Source organism: Hipposideros armiger, unplaced genomic scaffold (assembly GCF_001890085.2).
Source record: "Hipposideros armiger isolate ML-2016 unplaced genomic scaffold, ASM189008v1 scaffold_388, whole genome shotgun sequence".
Taxonomy (NCBI): domain Eukaryota; kingdom Metazoa; phylum Chordata; class Mammalia; order Chiroptera; family Hipposideridae; genus Hipposideros; species Hipposideros armiger.
In genome coordinates, this window is record NW_017731738.1 from 1,611,199 (window position 1) to 1,636,881 (window position 25,683).

Below are 25,683 nucleotides of genomic sequence, written 5' to 3' on the forward strand. Positions count from 1 at the left end.
CCCACTCCCCTCGCCACCCCCCAGGCCCCCACCACTCATCCACCACACCCCAGTTGCCCTCACCTGTCACAATGGGGTAAGTCTGCGGCCCCGGCACACTGCTCCCGATATCAGCAGGGGTGGGGCTGGTCAGGTTGGCCTTCATGTCATCCAGCCCTCCAGCCAGCGAGGCCATGGCTGAATACTCGGGGGTCTGAAAGAGGAAACAAAACAGAGACATCTCATCACTGAGACTCCAAAGCACCCCAGCCTAATGCCACTGCCACATTCTGGGCTCAGCTACCTAGCTAGGCTGCCATGCCCGTGCCAAGGCCCCCCAGGGCGCTCATGAATGCCCGGGTGCAGAGAAGGCAGATTTAGCTCGACGACAAGACAGTGCCCAGAACTGACGATCCTGCCCAGGTGAAGAGGTGGGCAGGGTTCAGCTCCTCTGTGGTCTGCAGCCTCCCCTTGCCCAGCCCCAGCAGCAGGACAGCCACCCTCTCAGCATGGGAAGAAGGCGTCAGTAACCAAAGGCAAGGCAAAAACAAGAGCCTTGTGGCCAAGAGGCTGGAAGGAAAGGGTTCTGATTCTGTGCTTTTCAACCATAGACATCGAGTCACAGAAACAAGCTTAGCTGGAATCTGGGACAGCATCCAATCTAAATCCTCATTTCACAGATGAGTAAACTGAGGCCCGAGGGGACAAGGGCTTTGCCCAAGGCTGACAGGGCAGAATCCCAGTCCAGGGGATGGCTCGCCATAACCTGTCACCCCAAATCCAATACATCAGACCAACTGAGCCACAGCTTGGCAAGTGTCTGTGAATTCTGGAAGCGTGTCATCATCTGGATGCTGAATATTGTGGGGTGCATACGTCTGATTTACCAAGTCCATGCCCATCGTGTGCATTTGGCCCATGAGTCACACTCCTTTCTTTAAGCCATTTCATGAAATCAGAGCTTGGGGTGAGTCGTTTCCTTGTCATACAAGACAATGTCAGAACAGTCTCCAGAGAAGGCTGTGAAGATGCCACCTGGGTCTTTCTATTCAAGGACAGGCTAAATTATAAGCATGAGCGACGTGTCTCTTCCTCCCACCCAACTCCCAGGCCTATTTTCAGGAAAAGCCAATATTTGCAAACACCTAAGCCACAGAGTTTGGTTGTGTATGTCAATCTCTGGTGTGAGGAATTCACTCCAGGACCCTGGCATTGTCAGTGGAGGACACGTCCCTGTCTGTGCAGAATTACGTCCTTGGCAAACAGGCACAGGGGAGCAAGTGGTTTCCTGAAGGCGGTGCAGGCACCCTGGGTAGGATTACAAGGACTAGGTCACAGGGAAGGAAGCTGGAGGAGCCACTGTGCAAGTGGCAGGCAGAGGGAACTCAGACTCAGGCACATTTTGATACTTTTCTCTGCAGATGAATGAAAAAGTGCTTCCTGGGCAGCTCAGATGCCAACCGGGGAGGATGGCAGCTGTGAGTCCAGAAGGTACCACAGACACAGCACCCTGAGGTGGAGTCACACTGAGGACAGCTTGTCCAGAGCTCCTGGGGCTCTTCAGTCTTCTCCAGCAGAGGCTGATTCTGAAACGCAGAGAAGAGCACAGGCCCGAAGCCAGCCTAGGTGCTTCTAAAGGAGAAGGAAAAGACGGGTACACGCCTCCTGCTATCAGGAATTCACTATCAAGTTGCAGTAATCAAGACAGTGAGGGATTGGCACAGGGACAGATAAATAGACCAATGAAACAGAAGCAAGTCCAGAAACTGATCCATGCATATAGGGGACCCTGATATATGAGAGAGTTAATATACGAATCAGCGGAGAAGGATGGACTCTAATACACAGTGTGGGGCAACCAGTTATCCATTCAGAAATGGGGGTTGGGGGAAGAAATTGGATCTTTCTTTACACCAGACACAAAAATCAATTCCAGGAGGACTCAAGACCTAAATGTGAAAGGCAATAGCATCTAATGTCAGCAACAGGTCTGGCCGAAAATCTTTGGGAACAAGGCTGCCCTTTTTGGAAAAGGAAACAAGTGACCCTGGGATGCTCACACAGAACTCTTGGTAACTGTTAGGACAGTAGTCCCAAACATCCTGCTATCCTGCTCCAATGCCTCCTCCTCCAGGAAGTCCTTCCTAACTACCATTCTCCAGGAGACAGGAGTCCTGCCTTCACTCTGCTGACCCCAACAAGTAGTGGCAGGGCAATAACCATAATCTTCACAACCGTGTCCAAAGCACACATTTATCAATCGTTTACTCAGGAGCTTTACCTGTATTATCCCATTTAATCCTCACAATCACCCCATAAAGTAGGTTCTATGTTATCCCCATTCTACAGATGAAGAAACTGAAACTTCTATTATAGAGGGGAAGTGGCTTCCCTAAGGTCACCCAGCTTCTCGGTGCCAGACCTAGGATTCAAACCCAAGTCCATCTGATTCCAAAGTCTCACCCTAATTATTTTCATACCACAGTATGTTCTGACCCTTTAACAGATATGAAATCAATCTGTTAGTACCAACATTCTAACAATTGAAATTAGAATGGACTAGAACAGGATAAATCCAAGAGTCTCACACACAGAAAGACTAAGTCCTGTTTGTGAATCTTTGTTTCGCACATAAGTGGATATGCATGTACTAGGTAAGATGAAAATACAAGTATATTTCTTGCTATAGGTCACAACCAGCAAAAGTCCTCATTCCATGCAGCAGGGAGCTGCTGGGAAAAGGTCACTGTCTAGACTTTATCCTCTGCAGAATGGGATGTAATCATGGCACTAGCTTCCTAATTTGCTAAGAGAGAACTTGGAAGTAAAGCTCATCAGAAGGCGCTCCTTCAGTGCGCTGCCATGTGCAAAGATGGAGGTCAAAATGCCTCTGATAAGGTCTCTTCCTAGATGGCATCTTCTGGATTTTCTGGGACCCTGGCGGTAGAGACGGTGCCGCCCTCCTTTCTGTGTTCCTGAGTGACCGTTCAGCGGTTATTGAGCCTCTCTTGTGTGCAAGATGGCGTGTGAAAACCAGGCATGCTCTTTGACCTTCATCCACAAACCCCAAGAGAAAAAACACAAGGCCCCAGAAGCTCCATCCAAGAGGAACAAGAGCCATTAATTTACACAGGGTGGAAAGTGGTCAGGAAAGGTTTCTTAGGGCAGGCTGTATTTAACCTGGGTCTGAGCAACCCCTGACCCCCAAGCCTGAGCAGAGCAGAAGGAAGGCTCAGAGGTAAGAGGATAGGAGTGACCCAGAAACAGGGCACCTGCCAATAGCTGGAGCAGGTGAAAGTAGAAAAGATAAAGATGGAAAGGTCAACAATGGGATTCAACTGTGACAGGCTTACATAATTAACACATGGATAAACAAACGAATAAGTGATCCTTAGAAGGGCGAGGCAGCATCTCAGCCAAGAGTCAGCATCCTTACACCCCTCCTCACCCCACTGCTGGGCTTGCCCCCTTCCTAGATCCCTGGCTGGACAGCTGGGTTTACAGGGGAAAGCCGCTATTTCCCCCAAGAAAGCAGAGCCAAGCTGGGTTTAAGAAAATCACAAGAGGGTGGCCAACAGGGACATTCTGCCTCTTAGTTTCTTTTAATGTCCACATAGAAGGGCCTTTTTGCTATTCAATCTTGTTTTTGTCAACAAATTCAATATCAAAGTTTGTCCAGTCACTTCAACAGTTGGGTTTGGATTATCTTTTCAAGACATAAAATCTTCAACTCATGTTATGCATGTGGTGGAAGGTCCAAAAAGCCAATCATCCTACCACCACTGGCTGCCAGAAGGTAAAGTGGACTTCCTTAAAGATCTGGGGCTCCGGGAACAATGGGACCTGGAAACCAGCCCTCACTACCCTTTACCATCTGTGGCTCCCACCATCTCCACCTCACAGGGCTGCCTCGAGCCCAGCCTCACTTTTTTGGTGGGATCCCACAGCTCTAAGTCTGCTCCTGCATGAGCCAGGGGATGATGTCATTTAGATTTGGTGTGTGATTATTCCCTACGTACTAATCATTGTCTCTCTGAGCTGCCTGTGCTTTTAAAGGCAGCTGTGTTCTCCCCAGCCTCCTGGGCTCCTGGGAACCTCTCTACACCAGCTGCTCCTAAGCCACTCCAAGCACTGTCCTACCTCTGCCTAGAGGGCCCATCTCACTCATTCACTTAGTGACTTCCCACATTGTCCACAAGACCCAGTTCAAATGTCACTCCTCACTGAAGCCATTCCTGGGCCCCACACGCCTACGAAGAAATCATGACTCCCTTGTCTGTGTTTCCATACTTGATTGCATTTTGCGCAGACCTCCATTATCCTACTTCACACCAGGTATAGTGGCTGTTTGTCTATCTCCTTCCAGGTTGCCTTGAAAACATGGAATATGGAACACCCCTAGAGCCTCTTAGGTGCTTGTTGAGTAAGTAAATGTATGGTCCAGTAGCGTGACATTAGCCACAACACTCAGAAATTAACTGGGGAGTGTCTCCACAAAAGCTCCAAGTGATACACTAGCCTCCCACCTCTACTCCTCATCAAGTCGGGTGACCAGAAAATAATGTCCTAGTATTGCATTAGTCGAAGCCCCTGGAGAGGTGCCTTCACTGATCTGTGATGGAATATCAGGCATTCAACATTGGTTAGAGGCAATGAAAGAAAACAGCCATACAAAGAATTTCTGTTTTTTAACCCCTGGAGACATTCCTATTAGAATATTCAAGTTCCATGTCAATCCCTCCTACAAGTCATTACCAGAAAAAAAATGTTTTCTCTTGATGAATGGTGAATTTGCCTCTGATTAAACAATAGGAACACTGGAAACCACTACATGTCCCTCTTTGCTTTGGCTGCCAAGAAGCTCAGTCAAATTCAGTGCTAAATCGCCACAGCTACATCATTGCTGGCACCTGGTGCAATGATCGTCCCCTTTCCTCTACATAACCTCTGAACTTTTTTCAGTCTTAACTAATTTAGATACACTTAATTGTTTATTTTGCAAGACACCACTTTGTGAAAGTGGAGGCTGGGAGAGGTAGAAAGAATGATAGAAAAAAAAATGGGAAGGAAGATCAGGAAAGAAAGAGGAGAGAGAGAAGGCATTGTTAATGCCTCTTTTCCTGGTTATAGGAAGCCAAGGGCTGAACAGTGGGGTACAGAGGCCCTAGGAATGCACATGGACACATAGGCACTTGGAAACATAGCCCCACCCCTGCCCCCACCCTATCCCAGCCATTGACAGTCACAGGCAATAGCTGTGTTCCACATTCCTACTTTTCTGACTGAACTCTTGGAGTCCTTTCTTAGGATATCATTTTGGGTTTCCTCTCCCTTTCCATCAGGGCCCCCTGTTGCTGTCCTTGACTATGACCCAGGAAGAGAAATGAACTGAGGTCAGCAATTCAGACTGCCCACTCCAATGCAACCAATTTGGATAAAACTCTGCCTATTGTCACAGACTTCTGTAAGGCCTCAAGTTCAAGACCACCAGGTACTTACACCTTCCTCACAGACACCATGCTCCAGATGATGGAAAGTCTTGCACTCTCAAAAGTCTGAGCTAGAAGGATACTCAGGGCCATCTTTCCCAACCTGGAAAAACTGGGGTACGGGGTGAGGATGGACTTCCTTAGCTCGTTTTTATCTGCAATATTTCTAGCCTTTGAAACCATGGGAGAAAGAATAGTGAACTAGAAGCGATAATATGAGGTTCTTGCTCCAGCTCTGCCTCTTCGTCACCTGTGTGACCTTAGGCAAGCAGGGTGAGCTCTGTGAGCCTCATTTTTCTCGTTAATAAAATGAGATTTAAGTCTAACCCCTTGCTGCCTGATTGCCAGGGTGATTGTGAGGATCTGAAGGAAAAGGAAAAGGATAGTACTTCAGAAACTAGGCAACATGAAGGGTTAAGGGACCCTAGAATTGGACTCAAGAAGGCACATGCCCCAGGAAAGTGTATGCTGGGTATCATTTGGGTCCCTAGGAAATTACCTGGAAAAGGACTGCCTGGGGCTGCACCAAGTATTGTCTCATCAGCACGGGGCACCACTGCCATAGCATGGAGGAGAAAAGAAACACAGACACGTGAGAAGGAGGGCAGCACGAAGGAGGGCAGAGCAGGGGGACGAGGCTTCAGGGCTGGCTACCTCAGGTGGCCACCTTGGGCCATGAGGCTTCCCCATCACCTGCTGAGCTCCTCCAGGCTCAGCGCTGGGTCTCAGGTGGCCCTCGGGAGCTAGGCCAGAGCCAGGCCAACCACTCCCATCCTGAGAGACCAGACACCTACTCATCTACATACCTACCCAGAGAAGGATGGATGCTGGAGCAGGGGAGATGTGTCCCCAGGGCCTGGCCTAAGGACCTGAGATTGATGAGGCAGAGGGGTCTGGATGCCTGAGGTAGCTGGGGTGGGACAGGGGTCTCTCCCTTTTCTGGCCTCTGCTTCCCCGTCTGTCTGAGGACTTGCACTTGTTCTCTAAGACCCCAGCCACCAGTAATGCTCTCTGCCTCTATAACCGGCCACATGACAAAGTACAGGTTCCCTCTTCAACAGATAAATACTAAGGCAAGAAAAAAGAGATGGAGGGGATTCTATAGGTTAGAGGAGACTCAGAGATGCATCAGTCAATCGCAATGTGGACTCCGATTCCAACAAACTATAAAAACCACAACTGTAAATAAATATTATAATGTAATGAAACATTAGGAAATGCAAACATCAGTTGGGTATTTGCTGACATTATAGGATTTGCTAACTTGTTAGGTGTAGTAATGTTATCATGGTTATGCTTTTTAAGGCCTCATCTTTTATTTATTTTTTTATATAGAAAATAATTTATTCAATACATATATATTGAGTTTTCTGTGTTCAAGATACTATATTTACTGCTACATGAGGATATAAAGATGATGAACTAAAAATATCCACCTTCCCAATTTATATTTCTGTTGAAGGATAAGAGAAAGAAACATGTAGACATAAAACCCAAAGGATGCTGAGCTGATTGTAGTATCTCCAAAATCTTAAATAAATGTTGGGCCCTCCAGTAGACTTACTCAAACAACTTTATACATTTCTTTCCTTTTATAGTGCATAACACAATTTGTACTTATTTTATTTGTGTACCTTTTAAAAATATCTATTACCCCTGTTAGGCTGTAAGTTCTATGAGGACAGGAATCATCATTATTTGTTGGGCTGGGCCATATTTCCTCAGCACCTAGCACAATATTTCGCACATGGAAACACTCAACAAATGGTTTTGAATGAAACAAATATGTGAATTTTAGGGGAATGATAGCAGTACACTTATTTTAAGAAATACTATGTAATAATAGAAAATAACCATAATAATGGTGAGTGTAGTCATGTTGAAAATATTCAGGACATAACATTCAGGGGAAAAAAACATCAAACAATGCTAGAAAATTGTACATAAAAAGTAATCTCTAATATGTAAAAATAGATGCTTAAACAGAGGAAATATATAAAATGTTTCCTGAAGGTTTTCTTTATTTGGTAAATATGAATTAAATTCATCCTCTTCTTTTGTATTCTCTATATTTTTCAAATTTTCTAAAATAATCCAATTTTCCATTTCAGATGATTATGAAAAATAACATTAAATGTTGTTGACAATAGGTCCATCACAGAGTTTTGGGAAGGTTGTAATGATGTTGTAAAGGCATTAAGAGATTATGGCTAAAGAGATGATGATCAGTATGTTAATTATATGCACTAGAGGAAAGGGAAAATGCCCAAGATTGGTCCTGACTCCAGATGATGTAGGACCTTCAATATTAGGGGTTAAGAATATTTTTTTAAAAGTGTTTTTTTTAATAGTCTTAAACAACTATTTAAGCACCTAGTTATTTTATTTAGCATGGTTTTTTTTTCATTATTAGTTTCAGGTGTACAAAACAACATAGTGATTAGACATTTACACACCTCACAAAGTAATAACCCCAACAAGTCTACTGCCCATCTGACGTTACAATACCGTTAACTATATTCCCTATGCTGTACTTGACGTCCCGTGACTATATATTTTTTAATTATAGTTGGCATTACTATTTTATATTAGTTTCAGGTATACAATATAGTGGTTAGGCATTTATATAATTTATGAAGTCATCCCCCCAGTAAGTGTAGTACCCATCTGAATATACGTGGTTTTACAATATTATTAACTATATTCCCCATACTGTATTTCACATCCCCATGACTATTTGGTAACTACCAATTTGGACTTCCTAATCCCTTCACCTTTCTCACCCATCCCTCCAACCTCCCTTCCATCTAGCAACCATCAGTTTGTTCTCTGTATCTATGAGTCTATTTCTGTTTTGTTTGCTTATTCTGTTCTTTAGATCCCACATATAAGTGAGATCATATGGTATTTGTCATTCTCAGTCTGACTTATTTCATTTAGCATAATACCCTCTAGGTCTATCCATGTTGTTGCAAATGGTAGTATTTCATTCATTTTTATAGCAGAGTAATACTCCATTGTATAAATGTACCACAATTTCATTATCCAATCGTATTGATGAGCATTTTGGTTGTCTCCATATCTTGGCTATTGTGAATAGTGCTGCAGTAAACACAGGGGTGCATATATCTTTTCAAATTGGTGTTTTGGATCTCTTTGGATAAATACCCAGGAGTGGAGTTGCTGGCTCATAAGGTAGTTCTGTTTTTAATTTTTTGAGGAAACTCCATACTGTTTTTCATGCTGGCTGCACCAATTTGCAATCCTACCAACAGTGAACAAGGGTTCCCTTTTCTCAACATCCTCACCAACACTTGTTTGTTGATTTATTGATCATAGCCATTCTGACAAGTGTGAAGCGATACCTCACTGGTTTTAATTTGCATTTCTCTGATTAGTGACCTTGAGCATCTTTTCATATGTCTATTGGCCATCTGTATGTCCTCTTTGGAGAAATGTCTATTCATGTCCTCTGCTCATTTTTTAATTGGGTTGTTTGGGTTTTTTGGTGGTGAATTGTATGAGTTCTTTCTAAATTTTGGGTATTAAGCCCTTATCAGATGTATCATTGGCAAATATCTTCTCCTATTCAGTAGGATGTTCTTTTTATTTTGCTGATGGTTTCCTTTGCTGTGCAAAAACATTTTAGTTTGATGTAGTCCCATTTGTTTTTCTTTTGTTTCCTTCCCCAAGGAGATGCATCAGTAAATATATTACTAAGGGTAATGTTTGAGAGTTTACTTCTTATATTTTCTTCTAAGAGTTTTATGGTTTTGGGTCTTACATTTAAGTCTTTAGCCCATTTTGAACTTATTCTTGTATATGGCATAAGAAGATGGTCTGGTTTCATTTTTTCACATGTATCTATCCAGTTTTCCCAGCACCATTTCTCAGACTGTCTTTGCCCTAAAGTATATTCTTGCTTCCTCTGTCACAGATTAATTCAGGTATGGATTGATTTTGGGGCTCTCTAGTCTGTTCCGTTTATCTATGTGTCTGTTTTTATGCCAATACGATGCTGTTTTTATTGCTATGACCTTGTGGTACTGATATCAGGTAGCATGATACCTCCAGCTTTTTTCTTTCTCAGGATTGCCATGACTGTTTGGGGTTTTTATGGTTCCATATAAATTTTAGGATTATTTGTTGTAGTTCTGTGAAAAATGCCATTGGTATTTTGATAGGGATTGCACTGAATCTATATATTGCTTTGGATAGTATGGACATTATAACTATTATATTTATTCTTCCTATCCATGAGGATGGTGTATGTTTCCATTTATTTGTATCTTCTTTAATTTCTCTCTTCAAGAGTGTCTTATAATTTTCCGAGTACAGGTCTTTTACTTTCTTGGTTAAACTTATTGCTAGGTATTTTAATTTTGATGCAATTTTAAATGGGATTGTTTTCTTAATTTCTCTTTCTGATAGTTTGCCATTGGTATATAAAAATACAACTGATTTCTGAATATTAATTTTGTATGCAGCTACTTTGCTAAATTCATTTATCAGTTCTAGTAGTTTTTTTATGAAATCTTCGGGGGTTCTCTGTATATAGTATCATCTCATCTGCAAATAATGACAGTTTTACTTCTTCCTTTCCAATTTGGATGCCTTTTATTTCTTTTTCTTGTCTGATTGCTGTGGCTAGGACTTCCAGTACTATGTTGAATAAAAGTGGTGAAAGTGGACATCTTTGTCTTGTTCCTGATCTTAAGGAAAATGCGTTTAGCTTTTCCCCATTGAGTATGATATTAGCTGTGCATTTGTCATATATGGCCTTTATTATGTTGAGATATATTCTATTCCCACTTTGCTGAGAGTTTTTATCATAAATGGATAATGGATTTTGTCAAACGCTTTTTCTACATCTATTGATATGACCATATGATTTTTATTTTTCATTTTGTTTATGTGCTGTATCATGTTAGTTGATTTGTGGGTTTTGAACCAACCTTGCATACCAGGGATGAATCCCACTTGATCGTGGTGTATGATCTTTTTAATGTATTGCTGACTTTGGTTTGCTAATATTTTTTAATAGGTATTCCTCCTTTTATTTTTATTTTATTTTATTTTTAAAGATTTTTATTGGGGAATTGGAGGAAAGGGAACAGACAAGTTGCTGTCCTTTTGCTCTTCAGTCTAGTTGTGGAGGATGTTGCTTCACTGGCCCAAGTTAGCACCATCATTGCGCTCTTCCCGGGCGTGGCAGATCAGTTGCTGGCTTCTGGACGGCCGCTCATGGCGGCTGCTGGCCACTCACGCTGGCTGCCGGACACACACGGTAGACCATGGCAACCCACTGCAGCAGGGGCTGCAGCCTACGCCGACGCTGGCGGCTCACGGCAGCCCAGCTCCAGGTTGAGCTGTTGTTCAGCATCTTAGCTGTAGAGGGCAGTGTCACTGGCCCTCATACGTGGGATCCGAACCAGGGCCCTCTGGTGTCCCAAGCCAGTTCTTAACCATCGCGCCACTCGGCCAGCCAGGTTTGCTAATATTTTGTTGAGGGTTTTTGCATCTATGTATGTTCATTAGGAATATTGGCCTATAGTTTTCTTTTTTTGTAATGTCTTTGTCTGGTTTTGGAATCAGGGTAATGGTAGCCTCATAAAATGAGCTTGGGAGTCTTCCCTCCTTTTGAATTTTTTGGAATAGTTGGAGAACAGGTGTTAATTCTTTTTCAAATGTTTGATTAAATTCACCTGTGAAGCTATCTGGTCCAGGACATTTGTTTGTTGGGAGCTTGTTGGTTACTAATTCACTTTTATTAGTAGTAATCAGTTGGTTCAGATTTTCTGTATCTTCTTGATTCAGCACTAGAAGATTTATTTTATGCTTCTAGGAATTTATCTGTTTCTTCCAGATTGCCTAATTTGTTGGTGTATAGTTGCTTGTAGTATTTTATTAATTTTTTTGTGTGTTTCTGTGGTGTCTGTTGTCACTTCTCCTCTTTCACTTTTGATTTTTTTATTTGGATCCTTTATCTTTTTTTTTTTTTTTTTGATGAGCCTGGTTAAAGGTTTGTCAATTTTGTTTATCTTTTTTAAAAAAACAGCTCTTGGTTTCATTGATCTTTTGTATTTTTTTTTAGCCTCTATTTCATTTATTTCTTCTCTGATATATATTGTACTTCTTTGTACTCCTTTTGGGCTTTGTTTGCTGTTCTTCAGTCAGTTCCCTTATGTGTAAAGTTAGATTGTTTACTTGAGATTTTTCTTGTTTCCTGATGTAGGCCTGAATTGCTATGAATTTCCCTCAGAGGACTGCTTTCACTGTGTCCCATAGATTTTGGGTTGTTGTGCTTTCATTCTCATTTATCTTGAGGTATATTGATTTCTTTCTTGATCTTATTCTTGACCCATTCATTAGCTAGTAGCATGTTACTTAGCCTCCATGTGTTTGTGTGTTTTTTACAGTTTTTTTTCTAGTAATTGATTTCTAGTTTTATACCATTGTGGTCATAGAAAACACTTGATATGATTTCAATCTTATTAAATTTATTGGTCCTTATTTTGTGGCTTAATATGTGGTCTGTCTTGGAAAATGTTCCATGTGCACTTGAAAAGAATGTATAGTCTGCTGCTTGGGGGTGAAATGCTCTAAAAATATCAACTAAATCCATTTGATCTAGTGTGTCATTTAAGGCTGCTTTTTCCTTTTTGATTTTCTATCTGGAAGATCCGTCCATTGGTGTGAGTGGGGTGTTAAAGTCCCCTACTATGATTGTGTTACTATCGATCTTTCTCTTTACATCAGTCAATATTTGTTTGCTATATGGAGGTGCTCCTCCTATGTTGGGTGCATAGATGTTTACTAGGGTTATGTCCTCTTGATGGATTGATCCCTTTATCATTATGCTCTTCTTTGTCTCTTATAGTCTTCATTTTAAAATCTATTTTGTCTGATGTAAATATTGCTACTCCACTTTTTTCTCATTTCCATTTGCGTGAAATATCTTTTTCGATTCCTTTACTTTCAGTCTGTGTGTGTCTTTCGATCTGAGGTGGGTCTCTTGTTGACAGCATATGCATGGGTCTTGTTTTCTTATCAATTCAGCTACCCTATGTCTTTTTTTTAAGATTTTTTTTTAATTGGGGGGGTGGGAACAGCACTGGGGAATTGGGGGAAGGGGAACAGACAAGTTGCTGTCCTTTTGTTCGTCAGTCTAGTTGTGGAGGACGTTGCTTCACTGGCCCAAGTTGGCACTATCATTGCACTCTTCCCGGGCGAGGCAGATCAGTCACCTGCTTCTGGACCGCCGCTCACTGCGGCTGCTGGCCGCTCACGCTGGCTGCTGGCTGCTGGCTACATACAGTAGCCCATGGCAATCCACTGCCACAGGGACTGCAGCCCATTTCGTCGCGGCGACTCCCAGCAGCCCAGCTCCAGGTTGAGCTGCTGTTCAGCATCTTAGCTGTAGAGGGCAGTGTCACTGGCCCTCACATGTGGGTTCCGAACCGGGGCCCTCTGGCGTCCCAAGCCAGTTCTTAACCATCGCGCCGCTCAGCCGGCCCCACCCTATGTCTTTTGATTGAAGCATTTAATCCATTTACATTTAAAATGATTACTGATACATATATAGTTATTGCCGTTTTATTATTCATATTTTTGATCATCATTTGTTTGTTTTCTCCTTCCTTCTGCTTAAAGAAGTCCTTTTAACATTTGTTGTAGTACTGGCTTGATGGTAATGAATTCTTTTAGCTTTTTCTTATCTGGGACACTCTTTATCTCTCCTTCAATTTTAAATGATAGCCCTGCTGGGTAGACTAGTCTTGGTTGTAGGTCCTTGTTTTTCACTACTTTGAATATTTCCTGCCACTCCCTTCTGGCCTGCAAAGTTTCTGTTGAAAAATCAGCTGATAGTCTGTCTTATGGGAGCTCCCTTGTAAGTAGCATGGCCTTATGTAGTATGTAGTATGTAGTATGTGTCCTGTGTGATCCAGTGGTGCAGTCTCCCTGATCACCTATGCCTGTGTTCCAGAAGTGTCCCTTGTGTATGTTGTGTGTATTCTCCTGTTGCAGTTGAACCTTGATTGCTTTTGGCACATCAGTGAGTGGGACTGACTCCCAGGCTGACTGGCTATGAGGATTGGCTATGCCTACAGTGTATGAACTGCTGTGTGGAGGCTGATCCCTCAGAGGGGATTCACCCCAGCAGGCTCTTGTGCCTGTTGAGACCACCCTTTGGGTGTGCTGCTGTGGGGCTAACTGGATAGTACTCTGATGTGGTCTGAAGCTGGCCTCTGGGTGTGTTGTTTCTGGTGTCTTTTGGGAGGGGCTGCTGCGCAAGCTAAATTCAGCCTTGCCTGTGACTGGCCCAGGGCTACCTAGTAGGAGCTACAAAGCTATATGTGTTTGGCTGCTGCCTGTGCTGGACCTGGAGGCACGTGGGTGTGGCCTCGCTGTGAACCGAGGCCAGCTGCCACCAGTATTGGGCCTGGGGCAGCTTATCAAAGGGCCCAGGGTCCCCTAGGCCTATTGCCACCTACCAGCTGTCATTAAAAGAGACTCCTTAGGTGCATGAGCCAGGCAGATTGACCCAGTGTTGAGAGTGTCCCCAGTAATGCAGCACTAGTTGGGCAGGGCTGGGCCGCAGGGAGTCACAAGGTGTGGGTGGTGGTTTTTACAAAGTTAATGCAGATTCAGTTCTTGTGCCAGTGATGGGCCTGTGACCACTTCGCAAAATGCCCTGAGAACACCACAGCCAGTCACCACTTGCCTCAGGCCCTCAGATCCCTAAGAGCTGCCCAAGAGAGGCTGCAGCACAAGTTGTGGCTGACTGCCCACCAACAAAAATTCCCCAGGCCACCACAGGCCATCCACTGCTGTAAAACCCATGTGCAGCTTGTGGGGCAGGGCTAGCTGCCCAGGAGCCTAGAGTGCCCCCGGAGATGCAGTATTAGCTGGGTAAGGCAGAGACCCAAAGTGTCACCAAAGTGGTGTGCATGTGCAGGTTTTACCAGACCAATGCGGTCTCAGATTTGGCCCTTTGGGGGAGGGTTCAACATAGAAAAGATGGCGCCCTCCTGTAGGCTACATGTGAGGCAGGCACCACACAGGGACAATGGTGGCTGTCCCTCCAGCCCTCACCCCAAAGCCACACAACCCAGTGCTTCCCCATATGTCTCTGGCACTTCTCAAGTTGCCATCCCTACACCGGAGACCCAGGTGAGTGTTTGCAAGCGAGTTTGTATGCAGACCCTTTAAGAGGACATCTGGGTTTCCAGCCACCTTCCATCTCACTGGGATGCATGGACAGAGTCCTTGCTGATTTCCACTGCCAGATGTTGTGGGGATTCCTCTTCCCTGCACAGGACCCCTAGGCAGGGGAGTCCAGCCCCACACTGGACCCCTCCCTCTCCAGGGGGACCTCCACCACCAAGGTGTCCTTCCCAGTGCTCAACCACTACCTGTGGGTTTGGGGTCAGCCTGTTTCACACCTCCGCCCCTCCTACCAGTCTCGATGTGCCCTCTTATTTATATCTTTAATTATATGGATTCTGCTCAGCTAGTCTTCAGATGATTCTTGAAGTTGATTGCTCTATAATTTAGTTGTAATTTTGATGTGATCCTGGGAGACAGAAGGCATAGCGTTTACTTAATCTGCCATCTTGGACCTTCTCCAAGGCCTCATCTTTTAAAGAGTCGTTCTGAAATATTTACAGATGAAGTGATACGTCTGGAGTTGTCTTCAAAATAAAGTTCAGTTAACAAAACGTGATATATCTGTGCAGTGGAATACTAGACAACAATAAAAAGGAACAAGGTACTGATGCATGTTACAACATGTATGAACCTCAAAAACATGCTAAGTGAAAGAAGCCAGATATAAATGGAGTGTCCCAAACTGGTAACTCTACAGACACAGAAAGCAGAGCAGGGGTTGGCTAGACCAGGGATCTACTATAAACCCACACGAGGAGTGATGGAACTGTTGTTGAACTAGACTGTGGCGATGGCACAACTCTGTAAGTTACTAAAAATCACTGACTTGTATGCTTCAAATGAGTGAATCTTATGGTATTAAAAATATACTTCAATAAAGCTGTTAAAAAATAAAGCAGAGTGTGGGGAGTGTAGGAGTATCAATGAAACATCACTAGTGTGAGTAGATAATGGAATCTGGACTATTCTGTCCACTTTTGAAATTCTCCATAATTAAAGTAAAAAATTCCAAACAGCATGTGTTTGACTTGCGACACCTGTCTTCTGTCCAACAAATAACCTAGAATAATGAGAGGACCCAAGAAGCCATGGAGAGCCAGGTATTTACTTTCTTCAAGGCCATTACCCCTCTGTCTCAGGGATGCATGGTTCCAAACACAAGAAGCACAGGGCCTCTTGTGCTGCCTAGCACTTTCCAGTTTGCAAAGCCCTTACAGGTCCATTATGTCCTTGGGAATCCTGGGATGTGGGTACACACAGAGGTGGAGCTCAGAGAGGGAAGTCCAGGTGTGCCAACTCCAAGTTCAGTGTCAGGCTGTCACCAAAGGAATGAGTTAGAATTGGAGAAGATTTCACAACCTACCCTCAGAGTAAAGCTCAGACACTTACAGTGGGATGGTGGCACATCCTCCTCCGTGAAGCACCCTGGCTATAGACCAAGCTCCACTCCAGCTAGGGAGAGAGCTCTGAATCTGAAGCATGAAGGAGCAAGGTTCCACATTTTTTAAACCTGGTATACAAAAACTGTACCTGCAGAGCATATGTTAAGGAATAGTTCTGTCTTGAATAGAATGGATTACACTGATGGGCAGAGAGCTTAGACTCCCATGTGACCTGGGCAGACCCCACCCCTCCCTAGGCTTCAATGACTCTATCTGTCAATTGAGGGAGATGGACCAGACAATCAGGGCCCTTCTGGTTCTGAGGCCTCACAGGGTCTGTGCCCCACTCAGGTGGGGTCCTCACCGTGTGGAATGGGTTTCTCCCTAGTGTGGCTGAGGCCAGGCTTGGGCTACACTCTGTGGGTTGGTGAAGGTATTGCCCCTTCTACCCAGGCCCCTGAATCCAGAGGCCTGCAGCCAACAGAGGAGAAGTGTGGCTAAGATGCCCACTGGCCCTGGGGCCAGGAGGACAGGACTCAAGTCTGACATGGCCAACTTCATGTTCTGTGATACTAGGCCAGGCACCTCCCTTTCTTGGCTCTTTTTCTCATTTGTAATATGGGGATACATGACCTACATCACCAGATTCCAAAGGCACAAAGAGGGTGATAAGAATGTCAAGTCTTCGAGGGCAGGCCTTTTTCTTCTCATTTTTGAGTTCTCAGGGCCAGACATGTAAATTAACTTTAAAAATGCTGAAAAGGGCAATAGAAGGGATCCTTGTGGTGATGGAGCTGTTCTGTATCTTGAGTCTATCAACACCAATATCCCCGTGTGATATTGTACTACAGTTTCACAAGATGTTACCATTGGGGGAATTGGATAAGGGTACATGGGATTCCTCTGTATTGTTTCTTGCAACTGCATGTGAATCTACAATTGTCTCAAATTAAAAGTTAATTTTAAAAAAGTAAAAAAACAGGGTTTTAGCATTCCAGCTCCATTAAACCTAATAAAGATGAATTAAACTTGAAAAAAAATTGTTTGCTGAATGGAGGGACTATGAATGATGCTTGCAAAAGCACTCCATAATCTACAAGGTGCTACTGTGTGTAGTAACTAGGGGGAAGAGCTGCCAAGGATTCTGAATGGCTTCCCTCTTCCATGAAGTTTCCCTGATTTCTCCTTCCCTGTGTTCCTAGAATACCTAAGTGGGCATAGCCCTACCACTACACTTATCACTCTGCATTGTACACTTAACTGTTTAGGGCCCTCATCCCCCAACTAGAGAGTGAACTTCATGAGGACGGAGCTGTGTCTTCCTCATCTTTGTGACAGCAGTTCCTGGCCCAGTGCCCAGCCTTAAACAGATGTGACATAAATGCCTGTGGAACCAAATGCACTGGGACAGGTACCATGGCCTGGCTCTGCCAACAGCACCAGAGATGCTTCCTAGGGTCACTGAGAAGATAAGTGATCTTGAGGTGCTTTTATTCATCAGAAAGTACTGGAGGCATGAACAAGACACACTCCTCATTCATTAGGCTCTCCAGAACTGTGCCCATGTTTGGGTCAAATAGTCTGCAGTGGAATCGAGGGGCTTCCAAGAAGAGATCTGTAAAGTTTAACTGACTCATCTCTCCCTGTTCTGTTTACAGCCTGCCAGGCACCCCTCCAGCACAGCCCCCGACACACTCCCAGGTGGTATAGAATAGCAGGGGGAACCCCAGGGAGGAGACTGAAATTAAATATTGTGGTTTCTGTCTGGGAGAAAGTTTTCCAGTAATGACTAATCAAGAGACCCCCTTTTCCCCCTCTCACCACTTAAAGAATTTTAGTGACCCCAAATCTCAGGGCCCAAAGGAGCTCAGGGATTTGGGAGGCTGGTCTTTATCTGATGCTTGAAACCCATCCGTGACAGGGAACTCACTTCCTCCTGGGCAGTCACTCCACAGCCACACAGCTCTGTCTATGAGAAAGTACTAAATCAGCCCCATTAGGCTTCTCCATGTTGGTCTGGGGTGTGCTCTCTGGGGCTCCAGTTCCAACAAATATCCTATCAGGCCACAGGCGCCAGTGCTGTCCCCACCTGGATGCAATGCAGGGCCCCCAGATCCTCTACTCCTCATTCTATACATGTTTTCTCTGACTGGGACCGAAGAAGCTTGCCTTTGCTTTTCTTGTGGCCTTGTCACCTGGCTGACTCATGCTATTCTCACAGTTAATGCAGAGCTCACTACAAATTCATTAGAAATGGAAGGTGATTTTGCCTATGATTTTTTTAAAAAGCATTCATTTTCTCCCACCCCTAACCAGTGTGCTATTTGCAAGCCAGAATGCTTTGTGCTTATTATAAACCCTCCCTGGCTCCCCCATGCTGCTGGGTAATGTCAACCTGAACCATACAGGCCCCAGTCCAAATCCCAACCTACTTTCCCAATCTCAACTTAAATCTACCCTACTTCCAAAATATCACCCTCTACCCCAGCCACACCAGATACATATGCTAATCCCTGAGTGCCCAGGTCCCTCCACTCAGTGCCTTTGCACACACTGTTTGTCCAGCCTCACCCCAGTCTGAATCCTTGTTCTCGAAGGCCCAGTTCAAATGCCGTATCCTCCTGGATGCTTTCCTTAAGTCTCTTTGGTTGAAATAAATCATTTCCTTCTCTGAATCCCCATGGCATTTACCCCAGGCTTCGTTTAGGACATGTGTCCTCTGCTACTTCATTCCGGTTCTTTGGCACTGTGTCTGCCCTCCCTCTGAGATGGGGAGGTACCTGTGGGCAGCATCCCCGCCTGGTTAGAAGCTGGGTTCTACCAGCAGACCTGGGCAGGTCCTATCCTGAGTGAAGCTGAGCGAGGGAGAGAGGGAAGGAGGGAAGGAATCCGGGGCCACCCTGAACCTTGAGAAATCTGCAAGAAGAGCAGGAAGAGAAGACCCTGGCTCACAGCAGCGTAGCTCAAATACCAAAGAAGAAATGACAGGCTTGGAGCACAAAGCTCCACTTCTGGGTGATGAGAGCTGGGACCACGCAGCCAAGGCCTCCTGAACGATAAGAAGATGCAATGGCAGGAAGTCATGTGAAGGGAGGGGAGGAGGACGCCCTATCTGGAAGCCTGGGGTCTGCCAGGCTCTGCCGGCCAGCGTGATGAGCAGCGGCAGATCCTGATGTGGAGAAAAGGAGAGGGAATTCCAAAAACAGAGCTCCATCTCGGGCAGCCAAATTCCATGAGCCTCTTCCAGACAGTCCACGGTGGGGCCTGGCTGTCCTGTCCTGCTACAGGGCTAGGAGGGGAGGAGGGCAGGGAAGCCCATTACCCCCACAGGAAGACAGGCCTTTTGGCTACCACGGGGCCTGAGTGGGGCCGTGCAAAGGGAGGCCCCCCAATCCTAACTTAGTATGGGGGTGCAGGGGGCATCCCAGAATGCTCATAGTTCACTTACTTTTGAATAGGCTCCCCCGCTGCAGGAGGACAGAAGGGTTATCCTGGGGGCATAAAGAAATGAAAAGACTTCCCTCTGTACTGCAAGACTAACGAGGAGGTAGGTGTGGATTCCTCTCCCCACCACCCATTGCCTCCACCCTGCTGCTGCTGAGTGGTAATACACATGTCTACACACACACAAACACGCACACACGCACATGCGCACGCACACACCCTCCTCCCTGCCCCTTCAGCTCCCCATCAGAAAAAAACCTTTTAACAGGCGATAGTCTGCAAAGGCAAATAGGCTGCCTTGGGAGGGAGTGCCCTCTTTGTCACCAAGATTTGCTAGGGCCAAACGGAAACTGTGCAAGGGAAGTACCAGAAAAAGAAGCTGAGAAGGCCAGGCCTCCAACGGCTAATTTGGACTCCTGGGCTTGCAGTTCAGAAGACTCCACCAGCTCTCACCTAAACCCTCACTCACAGCATAGCGGTCACAATAACTTGCACTTCCTGGGTGCTTACTACACACCAGCTACTGTTCTTGGTGTTAAAACACATTAGTTTATTTAATCCTTACAACGACCCTCCAGGGTAAGTATTATTATCCCCCTTTTACAGATGATGAAAATGAGGCACAAGGGTCCAAAATAATGCGTCCAAATCACCACCCAGCAGAGTAACTACAAGTCAAACATCTTGAACACCACCCTACACCAGCTCTCCACCACTGTCATTAATCCCGAACTCAGTGTGATGAGAATACTGAGGGTAGAGGAGCTGAGTAAGCTATGGAGAGGGGTGTTAGACTCAGGTACTGTCTGACCCCAAAGTCTATATTCTTCACCATGATTCTAAAGTGCCTCACGATGAGGCGCTGAGGCCCAGAGCGAGGAATGCCAACTGCTAGGCCAGGTGCACCTTTACATGCTTCACGCCTCTTCAGACACCTACCTGCTTCTGACTATCCCTGAGACAAGGCCAGTCCCCAACTCTGAGTGCCTTTTCCCTTCCTCTTCTCCAATCCTTGTCTATCCTGGCTCAAGAACAACCTCCTGTAGGAAATGTTTACAGATGGGTTCAGCTGTAGATATCAACTTTATCCTTTATTCTCCCCACTTAGGCTCAGGGAACAGTCTATATGATAAACTCAGAGGACAGCTGTGCTCAGATTTTTGTCAACATTGCCAATTAATCTTAACATTACTGGGAAACAACAGAGAAATAAATGGAAATGTGCGACATTGCTAGCACTGTTAAGGAAAATTCAGGCATGGGACTGTTTGCTTGGTTCAGGTGCTGTGTTCTTTACTGAAAGTAACATTGGCTTTTAGAAAGATCAGAAACTAAAGAAAGGGGACCCTAGGCTATGTTTTAGCATTATGTGTAAGCCCAAATTTTAGCTACTATAAATAATAGAGAAAAAACTAGCACCGTAACAGCAGTGGTCCTATTTAAACGTCTTTTTTTCAAGGTTAATTTTACTTAAGAGCCTTTGCTTATAATTGCTGTAAATACACTTGCATGCTACAGTTATGTGTCAATTCCATGAATCTTGCATTTCACACCCAGATAATAATAATTTTTTGTGCTAACACCTATTATTTTCTTTAAAAAGCCATTGGCCTTGAGTTTGGCCATGTAAACAAACAGATTTATGACAGTTTGGTTTGAGTTTAATTTTTAACCATTCTTTTTTCTCTCTCCTACACACACATGTTATATTTATCCTCTTGATTTTATTTCCTTCACCTCTCTCCCAAAAAACAAACCTCAAATAAAAACAATTTTCAAAAATAAACCTGCTGGCTAAAAGAGACTTCACACAAATAAACAAAAGCTTTCAAGCCAAAAGCAGAGAAGCTCACATCTCTCCATCCAACCATCTCCACCTCCAGCTCCAACAAAACGGCCTTTCTCTGCCCAACTGTCCAAGAAAACCCTGAAATACCTCATTTTCATTTCCAGGAGAGGAAGAGGTTTGATCTCAAAAAAAAAAACACAAAAGTTCAGTAATAACAGTAAGCTGTTATTACTGGGGAAAACCCAGGCAGACTTCTCCTTGCCACCCGTGTCAAGCTCACAAAGAGAAAAAAATCGTATCATCCGACATGGTTGGGAGAGTTTAATCCAAAGCACTGCTAATTAATATCCCCGGCTTTCCAGAAGCCAGTGCCACATACAGCTGCGAGGGCAACAAGGCTGTTCTCCCTTCAATTTTATAGGGAGAACATTTTCATTACAAAGCCTCCTCCCAGACCCTCCTCTCTCCGCCAGATTAGCCTCTAGAAGAAAGCGGATGAGCCATATATCAGAACTCCTTCTCTCCCCATTAATTTTATTATTTATACCCCATTTTAAAAGTTTATTGGTGCAACTCCCTGTGCACCTGGCCAAAGCCCTTCTGACAAGCCGTGGTACCTTCCCACATTCCCTCCTCAAGGGCAGTTTATGCATTGGTCCCCAGAATGTGCCAACTTTTTCAAATTTGCCTTGGAAAGCTGACTCCGGTGGCATTCCCCGCCTCCCCCACCCTACACACAAACCTTTTTTTAAACAAATGTTGAAGGTTCTAAACTTACTCATTTGTGAAATACATGTGGACTTGACGGTTTAGCATGAGCGCTGGGTGATCCCCAGAGACTCCTCAAAACCCTGGGGGATGCCCTAAGTGCCCCCACTGAAATCAAGCATCCCCCAACTCTTCCAGCAGAGTGGACCCATTTTTAACCCAAACCGCCAGACCACGGGGCAGGCCCAGTGGGGCCACGTGTCTTACCATTCTATTCTGAAACCCCACGTGCTCAAGGCTGTCTCTTTCCAGCCTCCTAAAGGGACCCCAAATCCAATCTAAATGTCTCGAATTTACCTGTTTGTCTTTTATACATATAAATAGCTGCATTTCCATTCTCTCTTTGTTTCTCATTTTCATTTGGTTCTAATATCTGCATGTAAATGTCGGAAAATAGCATCTGTAATTGGAGATTATGAAGTATGGCCAGCTCCTGACAGGCCGCTAAGGAAGATGGATTATCCTCATTTTTCTGTAAATTTTGTCAATTTTGGAATTCATAAGCTATCAACACTGATCAAAATGGGACTTCACAGCTGTGTCAAAAAGAGAGAGAGAGAGAGAGAGAGAGAGAGAGAGAGAGAGAGAGAGAGAGAGAGAGCCAGAGGGAGAGCTAGAGAGCAAAAGCGAGAGTGAAGGCTGGTGGTTGCACGCAGGGGCCAGTGCAGGCAGCCATGGTGTGGGCACAGCAGCTGGATGCCCAGTGTCATCAGCCACCACCCCCTTCCCTGGATCCGCCCCTCCTGGCAGCTCGCTCAGCATGAAGCCACCCTGGAACTCGGGGTGGGGCTGCCTAGTCCCCTGATGAAATCAAATAGCTAAATCACACCACTAGAAGGCCGCAAACCCTCCAAGGCGCCCACTCAAACCCAAAGCTCAATTTATTGCCAAGGGGCTGCCTTCCTTATTTATCCAGAGGAGTCCACAGGCTCTCTCCGTGCAGGCCTCTGAGATGTCCTACTCTTTCCAGACCCTCACGGCCCACTTGAGGCAATTGTGTTGGTCTCTCTCTCTCAATTTTCCCATTACTGGGAGTAAGTACTGTTGGGACTCTGTAATAGCCCGACTGCAGCCCATATCAATAACAGATGAGGTTTAATCGTCCAACACAAAAATTATTTAGGCGCAGTAAGGACATTCAATGTCATTTGCATAATGGCATTTCTATCGCACGCACCTAACCCGTCTTGCATAAACAAGGCCTTGGGACCATAAATAATAATAAATCATGACGTCTGCACGCCTCTCGCGGTAATAGGAGCCACTCTTTGTGGAAATTATTTCAGCAGGAAATGGGCACTGTAATTTTAAAGACATGTGGCGCGGTGAGGCGCGGTAAATCACGCAGGCGGACAATCCCCAGGAGCAGCTTGGGGACCTGCCCTGTGCCCACAGCGACACCCCTGGGCCACTGGAGGAGGAGTGCAGGTCTTGAAGGTGAAACAGTCAGTACCTCTAGAACAGACTCCAGAATGTGCCAACTGGCCCAACAAACAGCAAAGGGGCAGATGGTCAGAGCCCAGTACAGGGGGAGTCAGCTTTGGACCTGGAGAAGCACCCAGGCCTCAGGTCAGAAACCACCTTTGTTCTAGAATGGAAGCTCCCTGAGGACAGCCATCTTTGATTTTTGTCTGTTCTGTTCCCTGTTGTACCTAGAGTAGTGTCTGGTACCCAGCAGTGCTCGAGAAATATCCTAAAAGAAATGCAATGAAAGAAGAAGATCTTGGGCCCGGGTAGTGAGTGGATGAGAGCCTCAAAACAGGTTAAGATGAACTGATGAACTAGACGAAGGCACAGACCCCTGGGGGTGGGGGGTGGGGGTGGGAATTAAGGCAGGAACTAGCACCGAAGTGCTGGTACCACTGACCTGTGAGTGAAAGAGCGAAAATGCCCAGTAAATTCTAAACCAGATGGCAAGGCACATGTGGGATTAGAGAAAGGCACAGATAAAAGGATGGTGAGCAGAGCAGCGAAGCCTGCAGGCTCAGGAGGCAGACACACCTGGGTTAGAATCCCAGCTGCGCCCATCTCAGACCCACCACCTCACCCCTCCATGCCCCAACTCCCCCACCTGTGGAACAAGCCTAATAACAGTACTTAGCTCACAGAGTTGTTCTGAGGGTTAAATGAGATAACGTGTGCAAAGCGTCTAGAGCTTGATCAAGCTTTGCCATCATTATCGTTGGTATGACTATCATCCTTCAGGAAGCAACAGAAGTGAGTTCAAGTACAACTCTGCTTCTTACTAGCTGTGTGATTTGGGACAAGTTACCCCACCCCTCTGGGCCTCAGCTTCCTCTCATCAGTCCAAGAAGGGCATTAATAAGACAGTCCCACCCGGAGCTGCTAGAAGCTGCTAAGACTCAAATGAGGTCATGCTGTGAAGCTCATTGTTAGTATGAAGTGCTGTCTGCATGGGAGAGACATTAACATTCCTCATGAGTGTGAGCAAAGAGAGAAGGGGAGAGGTTTCCTACACCTGCCCAATATCATCTCCAGCCATCCCCACCCCTGGCTGCACCCTGAAAAGTTTGTGCTTTCCAGAAAACGTTCTGGCAGGACACACATCAAAGCAGCCAGTGTTGCCTCTGGGAGGCAGAAAAAGAGACTGAGGTTGGAGTTCTTAGTTAAGCCATATCTGTAAATGTGTTAATTTTACCAGTAGCGAAGTGCTACTGGTATCACCAAGATTTCTGCAGTTGATGAAGTTTCATGCCTCTCTGCCTTGGTACACGTTTGTCCCTCTACCGGAAGACCAAAAGTAAGGAAAAGGCTGATCAGCAATAAAGGGCCAACCCAGTGATTTAACAACTGCATCTCTCTCCCAGAGGAACTAAGAAACAGCAATCATTTCTCCATCGAGTTGGCCTTGCCTGCCCGGCAGGCCTGGGCCATGGGCTGCACTGTGCTAGGAATGATGTAAATCCCAGGTCGGCACCACCTCTCCGGAGGGCTCTGGCGCCTGCAATGCCACCTCCAGCTTATTACCTCACTCTCACCAAAATGTGAAAACTTTACTTAAAAGGCAAAGAAAGCCCGCAGTTTAGTTATTAGTATCGTACCAACGTTGGTTTCTTAGTTTTGACAAACAGACCGTGGTTACATAAGACGTTAACAACAGGGGAAACTGGGTGAGACCCATGTGGGAACTCGAGACTATCTTTACAATTTTTCTGTGAATTTAAAATTACGTCAAAATAAAAACCACATGTGCAAGACACAAGAAGCCAGCCCTCACTCATAATAAGAGAAAATCAAGTTAAACCCACACTATAGTTTTTCATCTATCAGATCAGTAATGAGTCAAGAGGTTAATACTGTGCGGGCTGGCTGGGGAAATAGTCTTCTTCTGGGGATAAACGTCTTTGGAGAGCAGGGGTCAGTCTTTCAAAATGCACAATGCATAGACACTGATCCAGCCGTTTCACTTCTGGGGGTTTATTCTGCAGGTATGGCCCCACGTGTGCACAAATACAAATAGACAGGGATGCTCACTGCAGCCTTTTTGGAAAAAACAAAAGATTGGAGACAACTAATAGGAGACTTGGGCTCCTATTATGATACCCCATATAATGGAATAGTATGTAGCTGTAAAAAAGAATGAAATAGGGCCCACCAAGTGGTGTGTTGGTTAAGAACTGGCTTGGGACGCCAGAGGGCC

General features: G+C 45.1%; 1 protein-coding gene across 8 annotated transcripts in view; it reads right to left on the reverse strand.

The window, feature by feature from the left end:
• Positions 1–25,683, reverse strand: part of PAX5 (paired box 5) — a 203,867-nt gene that overhangs the window by 87,019 nt on the left and 91,165 nt on the right. For 4 of the 8 annotated variants that reach the window (XM_019663248.1, XM_019663254.1, XM_019663246.1 and 1 more), the window contains exons 7-8: positions 5,968–6,024; positions 64–193 (exon numbers count right to left, since the gene is read on the reverse strand). In XM_019663248.1, coding sequence (XP_019518793.1) covers positions 64–193; positions 5,968–6,024 — 187 coding nt within the window. The remainder of the gene's footprint in view (positions 1–63; positions 194–5,967; positions 6,025–25,683) is intronic. The other 4 variants (XM_019663249.1, XM_019663255.1, XM_019663252.1 and 1 more) reach the window with 1 other exon arrangement.